Genomic DNA, 20366 nt, shown 5'->3' on the forward strand with positions numbered 1-20366 from the left:
GTCTCGTGTGCAAATCCTCACTCAAAATCCGCTGGAACGATCTCCAACTGATTCCTGTCTCTCCTAAAATTTGGTCGATCGTTTGGCAACGATCCTTGTTGATCTTTTGACGGACCTTTCCAATGTTCTCCTCATTTCGCAATGTTGAAGGGTGTCCATAATGAGCTTGGTCTTCAACACACATCTCATCACCTTTAAAGCACCCAAACCACTCGAAAAGTTGTGTGCGGCTTATACCTTCCATCTGGAAAGCTTCCTGAAGCATTTGGTGTGTCTCTGTTGCAGTTTTTTTAAGCAGGAAACAAAAATTTAATGTTGCCATAACGACTTCACAGAGGTAACCCGCCAACAGTCAGAGAAACACAATACCACACTTGCACGTTCAGCTCTTCACTGACGCCGTCTGCACAGCTGTTTCATGAAGGTCTCTACTAACACCATCTAGAGTGAGAACCCTGCACTACGTCTACGAGTGGCAGTGCCCTCGGAGTCCGGTTTCTTTTGGGTCCCCCCCTCGTTTATCACTACCCCACGAGTTTGTTGCCTCAGCGCAAATGTACCTCCATGACACAGAAATGCCACCGCTACCAACTCGCGTACCCTCGATCACCCTCTCAAATGATGCACACACTGATGAACAAAACATTACGACCCTCTGTTTAAGTGTGGTGGATCCACCTCTGGAACACAATACAGCAGCAATTATGCATTGTACGGACTCGTCATGTGCTTGTCTGATTTACGGAGCTACATGGCAGCAGATGCTTATGGTAACAAATTGCAGGCCAGTTTGTGGATGCAGAGCTGGTGCCCAATAGCGGCCACAGGCGCATTTAGTAGCCGAGACGTTAATGCGAATTTACTAGCGCACTTTTCGAACTACTGTAGCACTATCCCGGCCTCGCGAAAGACTGGAAGGTGTCGTTGGTGGGGAAGAAGTCGAGTGCGAAGGGGTGCAGTTGTTCCACAATAAGATTTACGCAGTGCAGTTGGTATTCCGAAGCATTTCATTGTGTATATCATGTTGCACTCTTAGAAAAACTCACATTTTATGGAATTGATGGGTTTACGCACAGCTGGTTTGATCACACTTAAACAGAATGCTGAAAGTTGTGCTTAATAATTCAAACAATTTTGGAAGGGTAGAAAATTTTAGAGACTGGGGAGAAATCAGAAAGATACTCCCACGGGGTCCAATTTTGGGTGCAGTCCCATTCCTTATGCACAGTACAGAGAAACAATTTGACCAAAAGTGTAGGGCAGAATGACATCATCGAACAAATGTATTTTGAGTATATGAACAAAGAGAGAGATTTGCATACTTACGGTAGAGTCCACACAGGATGGGCAATATGAGGGCAGCTCATAGAATTTACCAGAAATGTTATTTACATCACAGGCTACCTCAGAAAAATACTTTTGTGTTAACTGACAGACGTATGCGAGAGGTAGGATGTTTGTGGGCTAATAAGCAACATACAGACAGAAGACACCCTGTTTTACAGACAAGTTTGACAAAGATGTGTTACGTTGCTCACAGTCAGATCGTAAGGACAGGTACCAGACAAATTGCTCGTGAACTTAGAATGAAAATCTGGAATTTCATTCATGAGATTAGTCTGAATCCTTTTCAGCAGCTAATGTACAAGCTGTGGGTCCGGACAACTTTTGTAGCATCTGGAATTTGCTGACTGGTTCCTACAACAATTGGCATGACAGTTGCATTTCCACAAACACATGCTGCTTACAGCAAAGGTTGCTTTATCCATGAAGGCATTTTCAACTCACACAACACTCACAGCACTACAGAATCTTCATGCAACATATATCCACAAACAAGAGGGATTTGCTGTAAATATGTGGGTGGGAATTGTGAATGACTCACTCAGTGGTCCCTACATGTTTCCTCACTGGAGAAAGTATCACTTGGAGTTATACAGACCTTTTGATTTCAACATCATGTTGCAACCTCACATTTTGCACATGCTGACCAAGATTGTTTACACAGAACATTTGTTAACAGGCAGACTGGACGTGGTGGACCGACTCGTCGGACTATACATTGCCAGACTTGACAACAGTGGATTTTTTCCTCTGAGGTACCACAAAAGACAGCGTGTATGCAACACCAGGTGAGGATAACAGGGCTTTGTGGCTCATATTATGGCAGCAGCACCAGTGATTCACATCACTCCCGGTGTATTTCAAAAAACACACCAATCCGTGCATCACTGCTATTACCTATGCCAGCGTGAAAAACAGTGGTCAGTTTGAACATTTCTTACAACATGCTCTTGTTAATGAAGTGGTGGCAAGTCTGTGTACAAAAGGATATTTATTCTTCATTGACTATGACCTTTTAGTGCATGTTGCAATATGAAATATGGACATGCGATTATCTTCATTGCTAAGGAAGTGCTGTATGGTACTTGTATGTGATGCTTGAAGTTTTCCTTGTTGTTACTGTGATGATTAGTTAGTCGAAACATTTTGTTTAAGAATACATTTTCTGTGAATTATCTTTCATTTTGAGTAAAGGCATCCATATGACAGATTTCAATTACTTTCATGTGGTGCTGAAAATATACAAATGTTACCTCCAATTCCTACACCAAAATTCCTTCATTTGATGCTGTCTTTCTGCGCTACAATAATTCAAAATTATTATGCAATTTTCATACTGCAAATTTGGCTATTTTCTATTTGGGATGGAAATGACAAAAACCAGGAAGCATTTTGATGTCTCTGTCTCCGAATTTTTCAGATGAGGCAAAGTTCCAAAAGGTAATTTAGGTAATAAATTAAATGTTTACACTCAGAGTACTGTTTACATGTAATATGAATTTTGCCTGCTTCAAAAACTTATGTTTCCTCGGTAACTGTGTAGTTGCAAATTTTGTTGTAAGCTTACATTAAAGACAATTTTTGATAAGCTGTAAAATCCATATTATATTTCTTGTATATAGAACATATAGGGTATATCTAAAAACAAAGATGATGAGACTTACCAAATAAAAGCGCTGGCAGGTCGATAGACACACAAACAAACACAAACAGACACACAAAATTCAAGCTTTCGCAACAAACGGTTACTTCGTCAGGAAAGAGGGAAGGAGAGGGAAAGACGAAAGGATGTGGGTTTTAAGGGAGAGGGTAATCCCGGGAGCGGAAAGACTTACCTTAGGGGGAAAAAAGGACAGGTATACATTCGCACACACACACATATCCATCCGCATATACACAGACACAAGCAGACCAACATATAGGGTACCTAGAGAAGCGAGTGGGCATCACGTGTGGAAGCCACGAAAAGAAGTTTACAAGAGTGGACCACTGCACGAGGCATGAGGGGAACGACGGAGGATCTCAGAGATACGTAACACGGGTACGAGAGCAAGTGAGGGTATTCGGACAGTAGGGTGAGTGAATGACAGGGGAGGGGACAGGGAAGCAAGCTTTGCACGTAAGAAGGGAACATACAGCTTCAATGTTGTATCTGTGTATCAGAGGTAATTAGGGAAGGCAGAGAAGAGAACAAAAACACAAAGTCCAAACAAAGAACCTTAGGCTAAGAAAGTCTGTAAAATATCACCTCACCAGTTTGTTAGAAACTGACTGGTTTGACATGCAATGTTATTAGCTTTTGACTGTTAGGAAGTAGGAAGCATTTTTCCTTCAGAGTTGACAGGCAAATTAGGAAAACATGCAGTACCTCGTTTTGTAACGGATAGAGGGCTCGCAGAGTCGGCCCTGGGCGTACTGCGGCGGACGCTTGCGAGGCGGTGTCTGGGCGCAGTGGCGCTGCAGTCGGTTCACCAGCTGCCACTTGCAGCAGTACTGGTTGGGTGAGCTGAAGTTCTCCCGCAGTGTGTCCGCGAACGAAGGCACTGTGCCGTTCAAAACGAAAACAGATCGAATCAGAACTTTACAGCTCCGAACAGAGTCAATACGAGCGGTAGTCAGAGTTTTCGTCGTAGGATAAAAAGATAAGGCCACACAATTAATTTTTCGTGCATTTGACGGCACACGTCTGCAGTCCCCGACAATCGAATAGCTGCGGCACAGTACTGTGGCACACGGCGAGAGGATCCAAAACGACACGGTGTGGCCTGTCGGTAAAGCGGAGTATCGTGCATTAATCCGACATCAGCAACAAGAGAGGAGTTGCAGCAATGTCAGGTTAATACAGGGAGCTAAACGAGTCGTGTGAATACTGCTCCTCGAGATCTCTGCTGCGGCCTCAATTCAGTTCGGTTCGCTTTCCAAACAGATGCGAATAGTTGCAGACCCATCTGGACGCAACCTCTGTCACATTCAAAATGTCATTCGAGGTGTTGAAAACCGATCCATGACTTTTTTTCCTTTTCCACTATGACCTTAACTGCAACACTGTGATGTAGTGTAGGATTCTTTGGAATAATGGGTTCCAGCTTTATCTTCTTAAGCCCGCAAAAGATGTACGTCCAGATAGCGATCTCTCATATATATATATATATATGTGTGGATGGATATGTGTGTGTGTGCGAGTGTATACCCGTCCTTTTTTCCCCCTAAGGTTAGTCTGTCCGCTCCCGGGACTGGAATGACCCCTTACCCTCTCCCTTAAAACCCACATCCTTTCGTCTTTCCCTCTCCTTCCCTCTTTCCTGATGAGGCAACAGTTTGTTGCGAAAGCTTGAATTTTGTGTGTATGTTTGTGTTTGTTTGTGTGTCTATCGACCTGCCAGCGCTTTTGTTGGGTAAGTCTCATCATCTTTCTTTTCAAATATATTTTTCCCACGTGGAATGTTTCCCTCTAAAATATATATATATATATATATATATATATATATATATATATATATATATATATATATATATATATATATATATATATATATATATATATATATATATATTTTAGAGGGAAACATTCCACGTGGGAAAAATATATTTGAAAAGAATATATATATATGAAGGAAACATTCCACGAAGGAAAAATATACCTAAAAACAAAGATGATGTGACTTACCAAATGAAAGTGCTGGCAGGTCGACAGACACACAAACGAACACAAACATACACACAAAATTCAAGCTTTCGCAACAAACTGTTGCCTCATCAGGAAAGAGGGAAGGAGAGGGAAAGACGAAAGGATGTGGGTTTTAAGGGAGAGGGTAAGGAGTCATTCCAGTCCCGGGAGCGGAAAGACTTACCTTAGGGGGAAAAAAGGACAGGTATACACTCGCACATACACACATATCCATCCACACATATGCAGACACAAGCAGACATATTTAAAGACAAAGAGTTTGGGCAGAGATGTCAGTCGAGGCGGAAGTACAGAGGCAAAGATGTTGTCGAATGACAGGTGAGGTACGAGCGGCGGCAACTTGAAATTAGCGGAGGTTGAGGCCTGGTGGGTAACAGAAAGAGAGGATATATTGAAGAGCAAGTTCCCATCTCCGGAGTTCGGATAGGTTGGTGTTAGTAGGAAGTATCCAGATAACCCGGATGGTGTAACACTGCGCCAAGATGTGCTGGTCGTGCACCAAGGCATGTTTAGCCACAGGGTGATCCTCATTACCAACAAACACTGTCTGCCTGTGTCCATTCATGCGAATGGACAGTTTGTTGCTGGTCATTCCCACATAGAATGCATCACAGTGTAGGCAGGTCAGTTGGTAGATCACGTGGGTGCTTTCACACGTGGCTCTGCCTTTGATTGTGTACACCTTCCGGGTTACAGGACTGGAGTAGGTGGTGGTGGGAGGGTGCATGGGACAGGTTTTACACCGGGGGCGGTTACAAGGGTAGGAGCCAGAGGGTAGGGAAGGTGGTTTGGGGATTTCATAGGGATGAACTAAGAGGTTACGAGGTTAGGTGGACGGCGGAAAGACACTCTTGGTGGAGTGGGGAGGATTTCATGAAGGATGGATCTCATTTCAGGGCAGGATTTGAGGAAGTCGTATCCCTGCTGGAGAGCCACATTCAGAATCTGATCCAGTCCCGGAAAGTATCCTGTCACAAGTGGGGCACTTTTGTGGTTCTTCTGTGAGAGGTTCTGGGTTTGAGAGGATGAGGAAGTGGCTCTGGTTATTTGCTTCTGCACCAGGTCGGGAGGGTAGTTGCGGGATGCGAAAGCTGTTATCAGGTTGTTGGTGTAATGCTTCAGGGATTCTGGACTGGAGCAGATTCGTTTGCCACGAAGACCTAGGCTGTAGGGAAGGGACCGTTTGATGTGGAATGGGTGGCAGCTGTCGTAATGGAGGTACTGTTGCTTGTTGGTGGGTTTGATGTGGACGGACGTGTGAAGCTGGCCATTGGACAGGTGAAGGTCAACATCAAGGAAAGTGGCATGGGATTTGGAGTAGGACCAGGTGAATCTGATGGAACCAAAGGAGTTGAGGTTGGAGAGGAAATTCTGGAGTTCTTCTTCACTGTGAGTCCAGATCATGAAGATGTCATCAATAAATCTGTACCAAACTTTGGGTTGGCAGGCCTGGGTAACCAAGAAGGCTTCCTCTAAGCGAGCCATGAATAGGTTGGCGTACGAGGGGGCCATCCTGGTACACATGGCTGTTCCCTTTAATTGTTGGTATGTCTGGTTTTCAAAAGTGAAGAAGTTGTGGGTCAGGATGAAGCTGGCTAAGGTAATGAGGAAAGATGTTTTAGGTAGGGTGGCAGGTGATCGGCGTGAAAGGAAGTGCTCCATCGCAGCGAGGCCCTGGACGTGCGGGATATTTGTGTATAAGGAAGTGGCATCAATGGTTACAAGGATGGTTTCTGGGGGTAACGGATTGGGTAAGGATTCCAGGCGTTCGAGAAAGTGGTTGGTGTCTTTGATGAAGGATGGGAGACTGCATGTAATGGGTTGAAGGTGTTGATCTACGTAGGCAGAGATATGTTCTGTGGGGGCTTGGTAACCAGCTACAATGGGGCGGCCGGGATGATTGGGTTTGTGAATTTTGGGAAGAAGGTAGAAGGTAGGGGTGCGGGGTGTTGGTGGGGTCAGGAGGTTGATGGAGTCAGGTGAAAGGTTTTGTAGGGGGCCTAAGGTTCTGAGGATTCCTTGAAGCTCCGCCTGGACATAAGGAATGGGATTACCTTGGCAAACTTTGTAAGTAGTGTTGTCTGAAAGCTGACACAGTCCCTCAGCCACATACTCCCGACGATCAAGTACCACAGTCGTGGAACCCTTGTCCGCCGGAAGAATGACGATGGATTGGTCAGCCTTCAGATCACGGATAGCCTGGGCTTCAGCAGTGGTGATGTTGGGAGTAGGTTTTTTAAGAAGGATTGAGAGGCAAGGCTGGAAGTCAGAAATTCCTGGAAGGTTAGGAGAGGGTGATTTTGAGGAAGAGGAGGTGGGTCCCGCTGTGACGGAGGACGGAACTGTTCCAGGCATGGTTCAATTTGGATAGTGTCTTGGGGAGTTGGATCATTAGGAGTAGGAGTAGGATCATTTTTCTTCGTGGCAAAGTGATATTTCCAGCAGAGAGTACGGGTGTAGGACAGTAAATCTTTGACGAGGGCTGTTTGGTTAAATCTGGGAGTGGGGCTGAAGGTGAGGCCTTTGGATAGGACAGAGGTTTCGGATTGGGAGAGAGGTTTGGAGGAAAGGTTAACTACTGAATTGGGGTGTTGTGGTTCCAGATTGTGTTGATTGGAATTTTGAGGTTTTGGAGGGAGTGGAGCTGGAAGTGGGAGATTGAGTAGATGGGAGAGACTGGGTTTGTGTGCAATGAGAGGAGGTTGAGGTTTGCTGGAAAGGTTGTGAAGGGTGAGTGAGTTGCCTTTCCGGAGGTGGGAAACCAGGAGATTGGATAGTTTTTTGAGGTGAAGGGTGGCATGCTGTTCTAATTGGCGGTTGGCCTGTAGGAGGATGCTCTGAATAGCCAGTGTGGATGTGGGAGAGGAAAGATTGAGGACTTTTATTAAGGATAGGAGTTGACAGGTGTGTTCATTGGCTGAGTTGATGTGTAGGTGAAGGATTAGGTGGGTGAGGGCAATGGATTGTTCAGTTTGGAACTGGTATAGGGACTGATGGAAAGAAGGGTTGCAGCCAGAGATGGGAACTTTAAGTGTGAGGCCTTTGGGGGTTATGCCAAATTTCAGACAAGCCTGAGAAAATAAAATATGTGAGCGTAATCTGGCTAGGGTGAAGGCATGTTTGCGGAGGGAATGTAAATAAAACTTAATGGGGTCATTGTGGGGGTGTTGTGAGGGTGACATGGTATTAGAAGGTGGAAAGTTTAACATGAGGTTGAAATGAAAAAGAAAGATAGAAATTCATTTCTCACCCTTCACAACCTTTCCAGCAAACCTCAACCACCTCTCATTGCACACAAACCCAGTCTCTCCCATCTACTCAATCTCCCACTTCCAGCTCCACTCCCTCCAAAACCTCAAAATTCCGATCAACACAATCTGGCACCACAACACCCTAATTCAGTAGTTAACCTTTCCTCCAAACCTCTCTCCCAATCCGAAACCTCTGTCCTATCCAAAGGCCTCACCTTCAGCCCCACTCCCAGATTCAACCAAACAGCCCTCGTCAAAGATTTACTGTCCTACACTCGTACTCTCTGCTGGAAGTATCACTTTGCCACGAAGAAAAATGATCCTAATCCTACCCCTAATGATCCAACTCCCCAAGACACTATCCAAATTGAACCCTGCCTGGAACAGTTCCGTCCTCCGTCACAGCGGGACCCACCTCCTCTTCCTCAAAATCACCCTCTCCAAACCTTCCAGGAATTTCTGACTTCCAGCCTTGCCTCTCAATCCTTCTTAAAAAACCTTAATCCTACTCCCAACATCATCACTGCTGAAGCCCAGGCTATCCGTGAAGCCCAGGCTATCCGTGATCTGAAGGCTGACCGGTCCATCGTCATTCTTCCGGCGGACAAGGGTTCCACGACCGTGGTACTTGATGGTCGGGAGTATGTGGCTGAGGGACTGCGTCAGCTTTCAGACAACACCACATACAAAGTTTGCCAAGGTAATCCCATTCCTGATGTCCAGGCAGAGCTTCAAGGAATCCTCAGAACCTTAGGCCCCCTACAAAACCTTTCACCTGACTCCATCAACCTCCTGACACCACCGACACCCCACACCCCTACCTTCTACCTTCTTCCTAAAATTCACAAACCCAATCATCCCGGCCGCCCCATTGTAACTGGTTACCAAGCCCCCACAGAACGTATCTCTGCCTACGTAGATCAACACCTTCAACCCATTACATGCAGTCTCCCATCCTTCATCAAAGACACCAACCACTTTCTCGAACGCCTGGAATCCTTACCCAATCCGTTACCCCCAGAAACCATCCTTGTAACCATTGATGCCACTTCCTTATACACAAATATCCTGCACGTCCAGGGCCTCGCTGCGATGGAGCACTTCCTTTCACGCCGATCACCTGCCACCCTACCTAAAACATCTTTCCTCATTACCTTACAGACACAAGTAGACATATTTAAAGACAAGAGTTTGGGCAGAGATGTCAGTCGAGGCAGAAGTGCAGAGGCAAAGATGTTGTTGAATGACAGGTGAGGTATGACTGGCGGCAACTTGAAATTAGCGGAGATTGAGGCCTGGTGGATAACGGGAAGAGAGGATATATTGAAGAGCAAGTTCCCATCTCCGGAGTTCGGATAGGTTGTGTTAGTAGGAAGTATCCAGATAACCCGGACGGTGTAACACTGCGCCAAGATGTGCTGGTCGTGCACCAAGGCATGTTTAGCCACAGGGTGATCCTCATTACCAACAAACACTGTCTGCCTGTGTCCATTCATGCGAATGGACAGTTTGTTGCTGGTCATTCCCACACAGAATGCATCACAGTGTAGGCAGGTCAGTTGGTAGATCACGTGGGTGCTTTCACGTTAGTAGGAAGTATCCAGATAACCCGGACGGTGTAACACTGCGCCAAGATGTGCTGGTCGTGCACCAAGGCATGTTTAGCAACAGGGTGATCCTCATTACCAACAAACACTGTCTGCCTGTGTCCATTCATGCGAATGGACAGTTTGTTGCTGGTCATTCCCACATAGAATGCATCACAGTGTAGGCAGGTCAGTTGGTAGATCACATGGGTGCTTTCACGTTAGTAGGAAGTATCCAGATAACCCGGACGGTGTAACACTGCGCCAAGATGTGCTGGTCGTGCACCAAGGCATGTTTAGCCACAAGGTGATCCTCATTACCAACAAACACTGTCTGCCTGTGTCCATTCATGCGAATGGACGTTAGTAGGAAGTATCCAGATAACCCGGACGGTGTAACACTGCGCCAAGATGTGCTGGTCGTGCACCAAGGCATGTTTAGCCACAGGGTGATCCTCATTACCAACAAACACTGTCTGCCTGTGTCCATCCATGTGAATGGACAGTTTGTTGCTGGTCATTCCCACACAGAATGCATCACAGTGTAGGCAGGTCAGTTGGTAGATCACGTGGGTGCTTTCACGTTAGTAGGAAGTATCCTGATAACCCGGATGGTGTAACACTGCGCCAAGATGTGCTGGTCGTGCACCAAGGCATGTTTAGCCACAGGGTGATCCTCATTACCAACAAACACTGTCTGCCTGTGTCCATTCATGCGAATGGACAGTTTGTTGCTGGTCATTCCCACATAGAATGCATCACAGTGTAGGCAGGTCAGTTGGTAGATCACGTGGGTGCTTTCACGTTAGTAGGAAGTATCCAGATAACCCGGACGGTGTAACACTGCGCCAAGATGTGCTGGTCGTGCACCAAGGCATGTTTAGCCACAAGGTGATCCTCATTACCAACAAACACTGTCTGCCTGTGTCCATTCATGCGAATGGACGTTAGTAGGAAGTATCCAGATAACCCGGACGGTGTAACACTGCGCCAAGATGTGCTGGTCGTGCACCAAGGCATGTTTAGCCACAGGGTGATCCTCATTACCAACAAACACTGTCTGCCTGTGTCCATTCATGCGAATGGACTATCCGAACTCCGGAGATGGGAACTTGCTCTTCAACATATCCTCTCTTCCCGTTATCCACCAGGCCTCAATCTCCGCTAATTTCAAGTTGCCGCCACTCATACCTCACCTGTCATTCAACAACATCTTTGCCTCTGCACTTCTGCCTCGACTGACATCTCTGCCCAAACTCTTTGTCTTTAAATATGTCTGCTTGTGTCTGTATATGTGTGGATGGATATGTGTGTGTGTGCGAGTGTATACCCGTCCTTTTTTCCCCCTAAGGTAAGTCTTTCCGCTCCCGGGATTGGAATGACTCCTTACCCTCACCCTTAAAACCCACATCCTTTCGTCTTTCCCTCTGCTTCCCTCTCTCCTGACAAACCAGCCGTTGGTTGCGAAAGCTAAAATTTTGTGTGTATGTTTGTGTGTCTATCGACCTGCCAGCACTTTCTTTCTGTGTGTGTATATATATATATGAGGAAGCCTTCTTGGTTACCCAGGCCTGCCAACCCTAAGTTTGGTACAGATTTATTGATGACATATTCATGATCTGGACTCACAATGAAGAAGAACTCCAGAATTTCCTCACCAACCTCAACTCCTATGGTAAAGCGGAGTATCTCCTTCCATCAGATTCACCTGGTCCTACTCCAAATCCCATGCCACTTTCCTCGATGTTGACCTCCATCTGTCCAATGGCCAGCTTCACACATCCGTCCACATCAAACACAATAACAAGCAACAGTACCTCCATTATGACAGCTGCCACCCATTCCATAACAAACAGTCCCTCCCCTACAGCCTAGGTCTTTGTGGCAAACGAATCTGCTCCAGTCCGGAATCCCTGAACCATTACACCAACAACCTGAAAACAGCTTTCGCATCCTGCAACTACCCTCCCGACCTGGTACAGAAGCAAATAACCAGAGCCACTTCCTCATCTCCTCAAACCCAGAACCTCCCACAGAAGAACCCCAAAAGTGCCCCACTTGTGACAGGACACTTTCCTGCCCTGAAATGAGATCCATCCTTCACGAAATCCTCCCCACTCCACCAAGAGTGTCTTTCCGCCATTCACCTAACCTTTGTAACCTCTCAGTTCATCCCTATGAAATCCCCAAACTGCCTTCCCTACCCTCTGGCTCCTACCCTTGTAACCGCCCCCGGTGTAAAACCCGTCCTGTGCACCCTCCCACAACCACCTACTCCAGTCCTGTAACCCGAAAGGTGTACACGATCAAAGGCTGAGCCACGTGTGAAAGCACCCACGTGATTTACCAACTGACCTGCCTACACTGTGAAGCTTTCTATGTGGGAATGACCAGCAACAAACTGTCCATTCGCATGAATGGACACAGGCAGACAGTGTTTGTTGGTAATGAGGATCACCCTGTGGCTAAACATGCCTTGGTGCACGGCCAGCACATCTTGGCACAGTGTTACACCGTCCGGGTTATCTGGATACTTCCCACTGACACCAACCTATCAGAACTCCGGAGATGGGAACTTGCCCTTCAATATATCCTCTCTTTCTGTTACCCACCAGGCCTCAACCTCCGCTAATTTCAAGTTGCCGCCGCTCGTACCTCACCTGTCATTCGACAACATCTTTGCCTCTGTACTTCCGCCTCGACTGACATCTCTGCCCAAACTCTTTGCCTTTACTTATGTCTGCTTGTGTCTGTATATGTGCAGATGGATGGACGTGTGTTTGTGTGTATCTGTGTGTGTCTGCCAGCTCAGCACAGATTGTAGCAGCACTGTTCCCTTCAAATGCACAGAATGACTCACTACCAGATACTTGACTATGGGGAGTAGGGCTATTTTGTTTCAGTTCCTCTAGTGTTATGCTACAGAAATGTGATGTGGAAATTTTGAGGCAAACTAGAACTGCAGACCTGTAGTGGCATACTAACAGAAATTAATTATGTAACTATTTTACAAGGTGACAATTAAAACTTACATTTATCCCTGTATAAATATTATGGAATATTTTTTAATTATTTTGGAACAACAATTTTTCTCCACTAACATACAAAAGTGGGTCTTTCGACAACCAGGTTAATAAAAGAGGAGCTCCATCAAGGAAATACCTAGTAGTAATTCATACAACAACACTCATTAATTTGCATTTGTGTTGGTGATGAAAGCTTGTGAAAAAATTAAAAACTTCTTTGCACATCACATATGCTCCTGATCACATGCGATTTGTGAATAAATTTCAGCTATCGACAGAAGTGTACATTTGTAGCAGAACCACAGCTTCTCCCCAGTAGTGTGTGTGTGTAAATAGAAGAAAAAAGCAGCACTTAAACTTTTAATAAAGAACAACCTCAACTGGAAGAAAACGACCTCTTTACAATAAGCTACTGCCTTTCCAGTTCCAACATTCAGCTGCAGCTTACTTGGGGATTGCCTTCAGACCAACAAGAACATGCCAGGACCTCAGTCAAATTTATGCGTTTACTATAACTGATGTAGCTGAGAGACCCACATCACAAAAAATTAAAATAAAAAAAAATCGGAACATCGTGTCGTGGGTCCCCTTATAATTGTAGAACTCAGACATAATATTTTGTGGGCTTAGTTGACTAAATTTTTCAGTGGGCATCTGATATAAATTAAGGCAGCATTCACTTCTCCAACCCTGCACTAACTTTCATTGGATTCCCTTTGGCATCCAGTCACAAGCACGCCACTTCAGTTGGCAAAACTACCCAGGCTTTTAAATGGACGATAAAAACAATTCTGGCAGTCTGAAATAAGTTCAATTCTGCTGAAAGCCAATTTCTAGCCTGTTTCATTTCATCTAAACCACAATCCACATTATGTTCCCCCCATATCGAGGTTACTCTAAGAAGGTGCCTGTCACTAATCATCTCTAGTGGATAAAACAGAACTTACAGCTACTAACGGCAGTGGACAAATTTCTTTTTTAAAATTGATTACAAGCAGGCCTCAAATCTCCACAACATTGGAGGGCAGACTCAAGGATTTGGCTTTCCTCTTTGGAGAAAATGATATTTAAGACAACTAAGTTATAAACCCACTGTAAGTAGCTTAATCTTGTGTGAAGTGTATGCAAAAGACAACTAGAAAGTAAAATTATTTAAATTCAAACTTGTAGACTGATTGACTGGGCACGTAATGCATTGGAATTAAGTATAGGTAGAAGTGAAATACCACGTGATAGACATAGCAAGGTGCACAAAAAGTACACTAGCACAGATGATGAGGGTATTCCTGGCCAAAAGTAGTCTATTAGCGTCAGATGTGTAAAGAAATTTCTGGGAATGTATGTTTCGAACACAACATTGTATGGTAGCGAAATTTGAACTGTGGAAAATTCGGAAAAGAAGTGAATCGAATCATTTGAGATGTGATGCTACAGAAGGATGTTAAAGATTAGGCAGACTTATAAGGAATGAGAAGGTTCTCCACAAACTCAACAAAGAAAGGAATGTACAAAGGGGTATCCACAGAAGTTGGAATTATTTTGTAAAAGTTAAATATTTTCAAATCCAGGGTGACAGCTATTGAACTATATGGGGAAAAAATGTAAATTAGTTATAAACTATGGCGAGCACACACTTTATTCAACATGTAAACATCACTAGAGATACTTGGATTTAGATTATAACATGTTCAATATGCTAGCCATCATTGGCAATGATGTGGTGCAGACGAATGGCGAAATTCTGCATGACCCACTGAAGTACCAGAACATCAATGTTGTCGACAGACTGTATGACTGTCATCTCGTCTTTAATATAGCCCAACAGAAAGGAGTTGCACGTATTCAGAACCGTAAAAGTTATATATTTTCAAATCCAGGGTGACAGCTATTGAACTATATGGGGAAAAAATGTAAATTAGTTATAAACTATGGCGAGCACACACTTTATTCAACATGTAAACATCACTAGAGATACTTGGATTTAGATTATAACATGTTCAATATGCTAGCCATCATTGGCAATGATGTGGTGCAGACGAATGGCGAAATTCTGCATGACCCACTGAAGTACCAGAACATCAATGTTGTCGACGGCCTGTATGACTGTCACCTCGTCTTTAATATAGCCCGACAGAAAGGAGTTGCACGTATTCAGATTCGGAGAATATGGCAGCCAATCGAGGCCCGTGCCAGTGGCCTCTGGGTACCCTAGAGCCAGAATGCAGTCCTCAAAGTGCTCCTCTCCGGGACATCGACACTCTCCCGCATCAGTGGGGTCGAGCTCCGTCTTGCGTGAACCACATCTTGTCAAAACCGGGGTCACTTTGGATAATGGGGATAAAATCATCTCCCGAGCCCTTCACGTACCGTGCGGTAGCCACCGTGCCGTCGAGGAATATCGCACCAATTATTCTATGACTGGATATTGAACACCACAGTGACCTGTTGTTCCTGAAGAGACTTCTCAATCATGAAATATGGATTCTCAGTCCACCAAATGTGCCAATTTTGCTTATTGACAAACCCATCCGAATGAAAGTGGGCTTCGTCGCTAACCAAACTGTACACGCATATATTAATTCCCATCGTGCCCTGTGGCCAACCGTGCAGTTTGAACATCCAAACCAGATCATTCAGAAGTTATGACAACTTCATTTCATTTGTTTCACCAGTGCTTCCACTGTTCAAAACATTTTTTGTAGTCATCTTTAGAAATGGCTGACAGTGCCTCCTCGTTTTTTTTTCTTGACTTCTCCAATGCTGTCAAATCAGTGTCCTTTCATGTTTCTTTTCATGCGTGAAAATAAGAAAATGTCTCACGGAGCCTGGTCAGGTGAGTAATGTGTGTGGGGCAGCAGGTGCCCTTTTTAGCCAAAACCTGTATAACAGAGATGCGTGTGCAAGTGCATTGTTGTGTTGTAAGAATCAGTCTCTTGTCTGCCACATGTCTTCCGTTAAAATTTGCTGAACCTAGCTCCACGATAACCAGCTAATCTCTGAAAGTTGATCAATTGTCTGTCGACAGTCTGTGAGCACGAGCTCTCAAATTTTTTCGATACTTTCATCAATTCGGGCAGTTGGTGGATGTCCAGAACGGGTTTGTCGTCAATCGACGTATCGCCATTCATAAATTGAGCAAACTATTTGTACACTTGAGTTTTTCCAATAGTGTCATCCTGGTATGCTGTAACCTTAAAACAGTTCAGCAGCATTTTTACTGACTAGAAAACAAAATTTCACAGTTTCACGCTGTTCACTTAAACTTGTCATAGTAACAAATGAAACAAGAACAAACAGTGCTACCAAAAACAATAACTGTATACGAACAGAACAGGCCAGGTCGACAACACAGGCAGCACCGAGCTGGCAATGAGTTCCACTATACACCTCTAGCAGCAGATGTGCGTACTGCACAAGATCCGCCCGTAGAAATGTAATTTTTGTTTTGCCGTATGGCAAACACTGACAAAAAGGTAGGACAGGATGGCAAGGCAGTGTTTTAAGACATCAGAGAATAACTTGCTTAACGTATGCAACAGCAATTGTCACCTAGGCAAGATGGACAAATTTTAAATCATACACTGGGACCAGGAAACCATCAAATTCATTCCTCTGACACTGTGGTTTCTGCAAAAACCTAATCATTACTCTGTTAGAATGTACAGTGAGGCCATCAAAATTCAAAAGCAGGAAATCACTGTAAAAGACATGACGAAGGATCAAAACTAGGCAAGTTATCTGCTTTGGTGCTAAGTAAAACAAACAGCACCAACTCCTCCCCAATACAAGGTCCGTAGCCCATGTCGGCGTGACTCCACGATTTTAGGCAGTGGTCTGGTGACTTCACTTTGGCTTGCTTAGCTTATTTGAGACTGTAATTCATTTCTGAGCCATCACAGCCTCTGATTATGTCTCCAGTATTAGATGAAATTTTAGGCACAGAATTCTGCATTGGACCACGGCCTAATGTCCATAAAACCAATACCAGAAATAAGGTCAAGAAAGCTGAAGAAGTACGCCAGGAAACCTGCCGTGCTCTGACGAGAACTAAACTGATCGAGTCGAATATTACCAGGAGGGAGAGGGTAGCCATTCGAGACCTGAGACAGAGACCTCAGATTGTTGTCTTACCAGCTGATAAAGGCAATGCTACAGTCAATCTTTCCCATAAGGACTACATTGAGAAGATGCAGAGCCTGCTAAATGACCAATCTTAGGGGAAGACCAACACTGACCCCACAAAGAAGGTGGAGAACGAGACTATAGCTCTTCTCAAGGACGCAGAATTAGCAGAGGATGTCACCAATAAATTGACACCTCAAGGACCCGTACCGCCAAGACTTTACGGACTGCCTGAAGTCCACAAAGAAGGGGTGCCGTTACACCCAATTATCAGCAACATTAGGGCACCTACATACTTGCTGACCAAATACCTGACAGAATTACTAAGTCCTTATGAGGGTAAATGCCCTCATCACATTCGTAATTCTGTGGATTTCGTAAAACGTATCGACAACTTCAAGCTGAATGACTCAGATATCCTGGTGAGTTTTGATGCCGTTTCATTATTCACCAGGGTGCCTCTTCGAGAGTCAGTTGAGCTTATTGCACAGAAATTTGACGAGAAGACGACCGACCTTTCAAAGCAGGTTCTGACCTCCACGTATTTTCTCTTTAACGGAGAATACTGTGAACAAACAGAGGGAGTCACAATGGGGAGCCCACTCTCGCCTGTGGTCGCAAATTTTATACGGAGTACTTTGAGGAGGAAGCTTTGGCGTCATCCAAATGGAAACCTACTTGTTTTCTACGTCGTGTGGATGACACGTTTGTGGTCTGGCCCCATGGAAGGGACAAGATCCTAGACTTCCTTACACACCTGAACTCCATACAACCGAACATCAAAATATCAAATTCACTATGGAGACCAAAGCAGAAGGAAGATTACCATTCATAAATGTCATGGTCAAAAGAAGAGCATACGGCACCCTGGGCCACGGGGTATACAGGAAGAAAACACACACCGACCTGTACTTTCAAGCAGATAGCTGCCACACCACCCTGTGCAGAGGAATGGGGTGCTAAAAACACTGGTGCACAGGGCGACACCATATCTGACGCAGAGAGTCTGCTCCAAAAGCTGGAACACCTCAAAACTGTATTCCAGAAAAACGAGTACTGGAAATGGCAGATCAGACGCGCTCTTCGCCCTACCTCTACAGTACAGCATGTGGAGACGGAAGAAGTCACAGACACAGAGATAGCTACTGCCTATATACCATATACTGGCGCACTATTGGGGAAAATAGAACAAATATTGAGGAAACACCGAGTAGGAACTGCCTTTTGGCCACCAAATAAAACGTGAGCATTATTGGGAAGTGTCAAAGACTATCTCGGTTTGCAGTAGGCTGGCATATACCAGATTCCGTGTCAATGTGGGAAGACTTATATTGGACAGACAATGCGCACCATCCGAGATTGTTGCGAGAACACGACTCGGGTACCCCACAAGTCGACAGTCGCAGAGCACTGTCTGTCCGAAAATCACGAAATGGACTACCGACATACCACGGTCCTGGCACAGACATCTAAGTACTGGGACAGTGTCATTAGAACGGCTATCGATATTCGTACCGGGGACGGACTCGTCAACCGAGATTGCGGCTACGACCTCAGCAGGGCATGGGGACCAGAAAAGACTCTCAGCAAAGGAAACGAACAGGCGACTAGGGCAGACAATGTAATTACACCGATGCCACCACAAAAGCCGATGCCAGCGTCTCACCGACTGCTGACGCGCGGGTGCAGACTGCAGAAAGGAACGCCTCGTGAGGGGAGGGGATTTAAGACGGTTGCCCGCCCTCAGGAGCTCAGTTCGTCAGCACACTTGACGATGGCGACACGTCTGATCGCCAAAATATTGTGCCCGTCGGACACTGTGGACCGGCAGTACACCTGTGGACTGTTCGAGCAAGGTTAAGAAATACTTCTATCGTGATGGCTTAATATGTTTGAGGCAGGACACGAGGACGGTACACCCACAGAAGGTGTGTGTGAATGAGTGGATGCTACTCCGTAACAAGGCATGATTGCATACGGCCCACATTATTCAGGAACTTCTTTACTAAAAACAAAATGGCATTTGTTCCCCCCACCTGTCGTGCTCCTCAGACCTGGCCCTGTGTGACATCTTCCTCTTCCCCAAGATCCTCAGTTCAAAAAACAATGAGAAAATTTAGACAGAACTTTCCCAGAACATAAGAAAATTCTGGTCTTCTGTAAAATTGCTAAGTGGGTCTAAGGCTTCCATCCAGTCACTTGTTGACCAGTCTGGTGTGGCAGCAGAAGATAGCAAAAGGCAAGCCAAAGTTTTAAATTTCACGCTTAAGAAACAGTTCGTGCAGGAGAATCGTACAAACATACTGCCTTTTGAGCGTTGCAAAGACTCTCGTATAGAGGATATAGGAATTGACATCACATCTGTGACATAGAGAAGCAACTGAAAGAGTTGAAAATGATCAAGTCATCAGGCCCAGATGGAATCTCAATTTGCTTTTACAAAGAGTACTCTATGGCTCTAGCCACTGACTTGCAGTTATCACAAATTCTCACACGGTGCAAAGTGACTGAAAAAAAGTGCGGGTGGCTCCTGTATACAAGAAGGGTAAAAGAACAGACTTGCAAAATTACAAACCAATAGTCTTAACATCAATTTTCTGCAGACTTCTCGAACATATTCTCAGTTCAAATGTAATAAATTTCTTTGAGAAGTAAAAGCTTCCATCCACGAATCAGTACGGTCTGAGAAAGCCCTTCTCAACCGTGGATGGAGGCCAGCAGGCAGAGTCCATATTCACAGATTTCCGAAAAGTATTTTTCATGACGCCCCACAACAGACTGTTAACAAAGGTACCAACATACCGAATAGATTCACAGATATGCGAGTAGCTCAAAGACATGTTAAGTAACAGAACACAATACGTTGTCCTTGACAGCGAGTGTTCCTCAGTGAGGTGTACCCCAAGGAAGTGTGACAGGAGCACTATTATACCTATATACACAAATGATTTGGTGGTGACAAGCGACCTGTTACTGGCTGCTGATGATGCAGTGGTGTACAGGAAGATGTCGTCATTGAATGACTGCGGGAGGATACAAGTTAACTTAGTCAAAATTTCTAGTTGGTGTGATGAATGGCAGTTGGCTCTAAATGAAGAAAAATGTACATTGATGCAGATGTGTAGAGAGGGGGAACCAGTGTGTCGATACAGCATTAATAGTGTGCTGCTCGATACAGGTAAGTCGATTAAATATCTAGGCGTAACATTGTGAAGCGATATGAAATGGAATGAGCAAATAAGGACTGTAGTAGAGAAGGCGAATAGCTGATTTTGGTTCATTGGGATAATTTTAAGAAAGTGTGGTTCATATGTAAAGGAGATTGCATTTAGGATACTAGTGCAACCCA

At 44.9% G+C, this 20366-nt stretch overlaps 1 protein-coding gene across 3 annotated transcripts in view; it reads right to left on the reverse strand.

Moving 5' to 3' along the window:
• The window catches only part of LOC126108956 (uncharacterized), a 251267-nt gene that overhangs the window by 161213 nt on the left and 69688 nt on the right, over window positions 1–20366 (reverse strand). For all 3 annotated transcript variants that reach the window (XM_049914344.1, XM_049914345.1, XM_049914346.1), the window contains one exon: window positions 3713–3887. In XM_049914344.1, coding sequence (XP_049770301.1) covers window positions 3713–3887 — 175 coding nt within the window. The remainder of the gene's footprint in view (window positions 1–3712; window positions 3888–20366) is intronic.

Source organism: Schistocerca cancellata, chromosome 11 (genome assembly GCF_023864275.1).
Source record: "Schistocerca cancellata isolate TAMUIC-IGC-003103 chromosome 11, iqSchCanc2.1, whole genome shotgun sequence".
Classification (NCBI taxonomy): domain Eukaryota; kingdom Metazoa; phylum Arthropoda; class Insecta; order Orthoptera; family Acrididae; genus Schistocerca; species Schistocerca cancellata.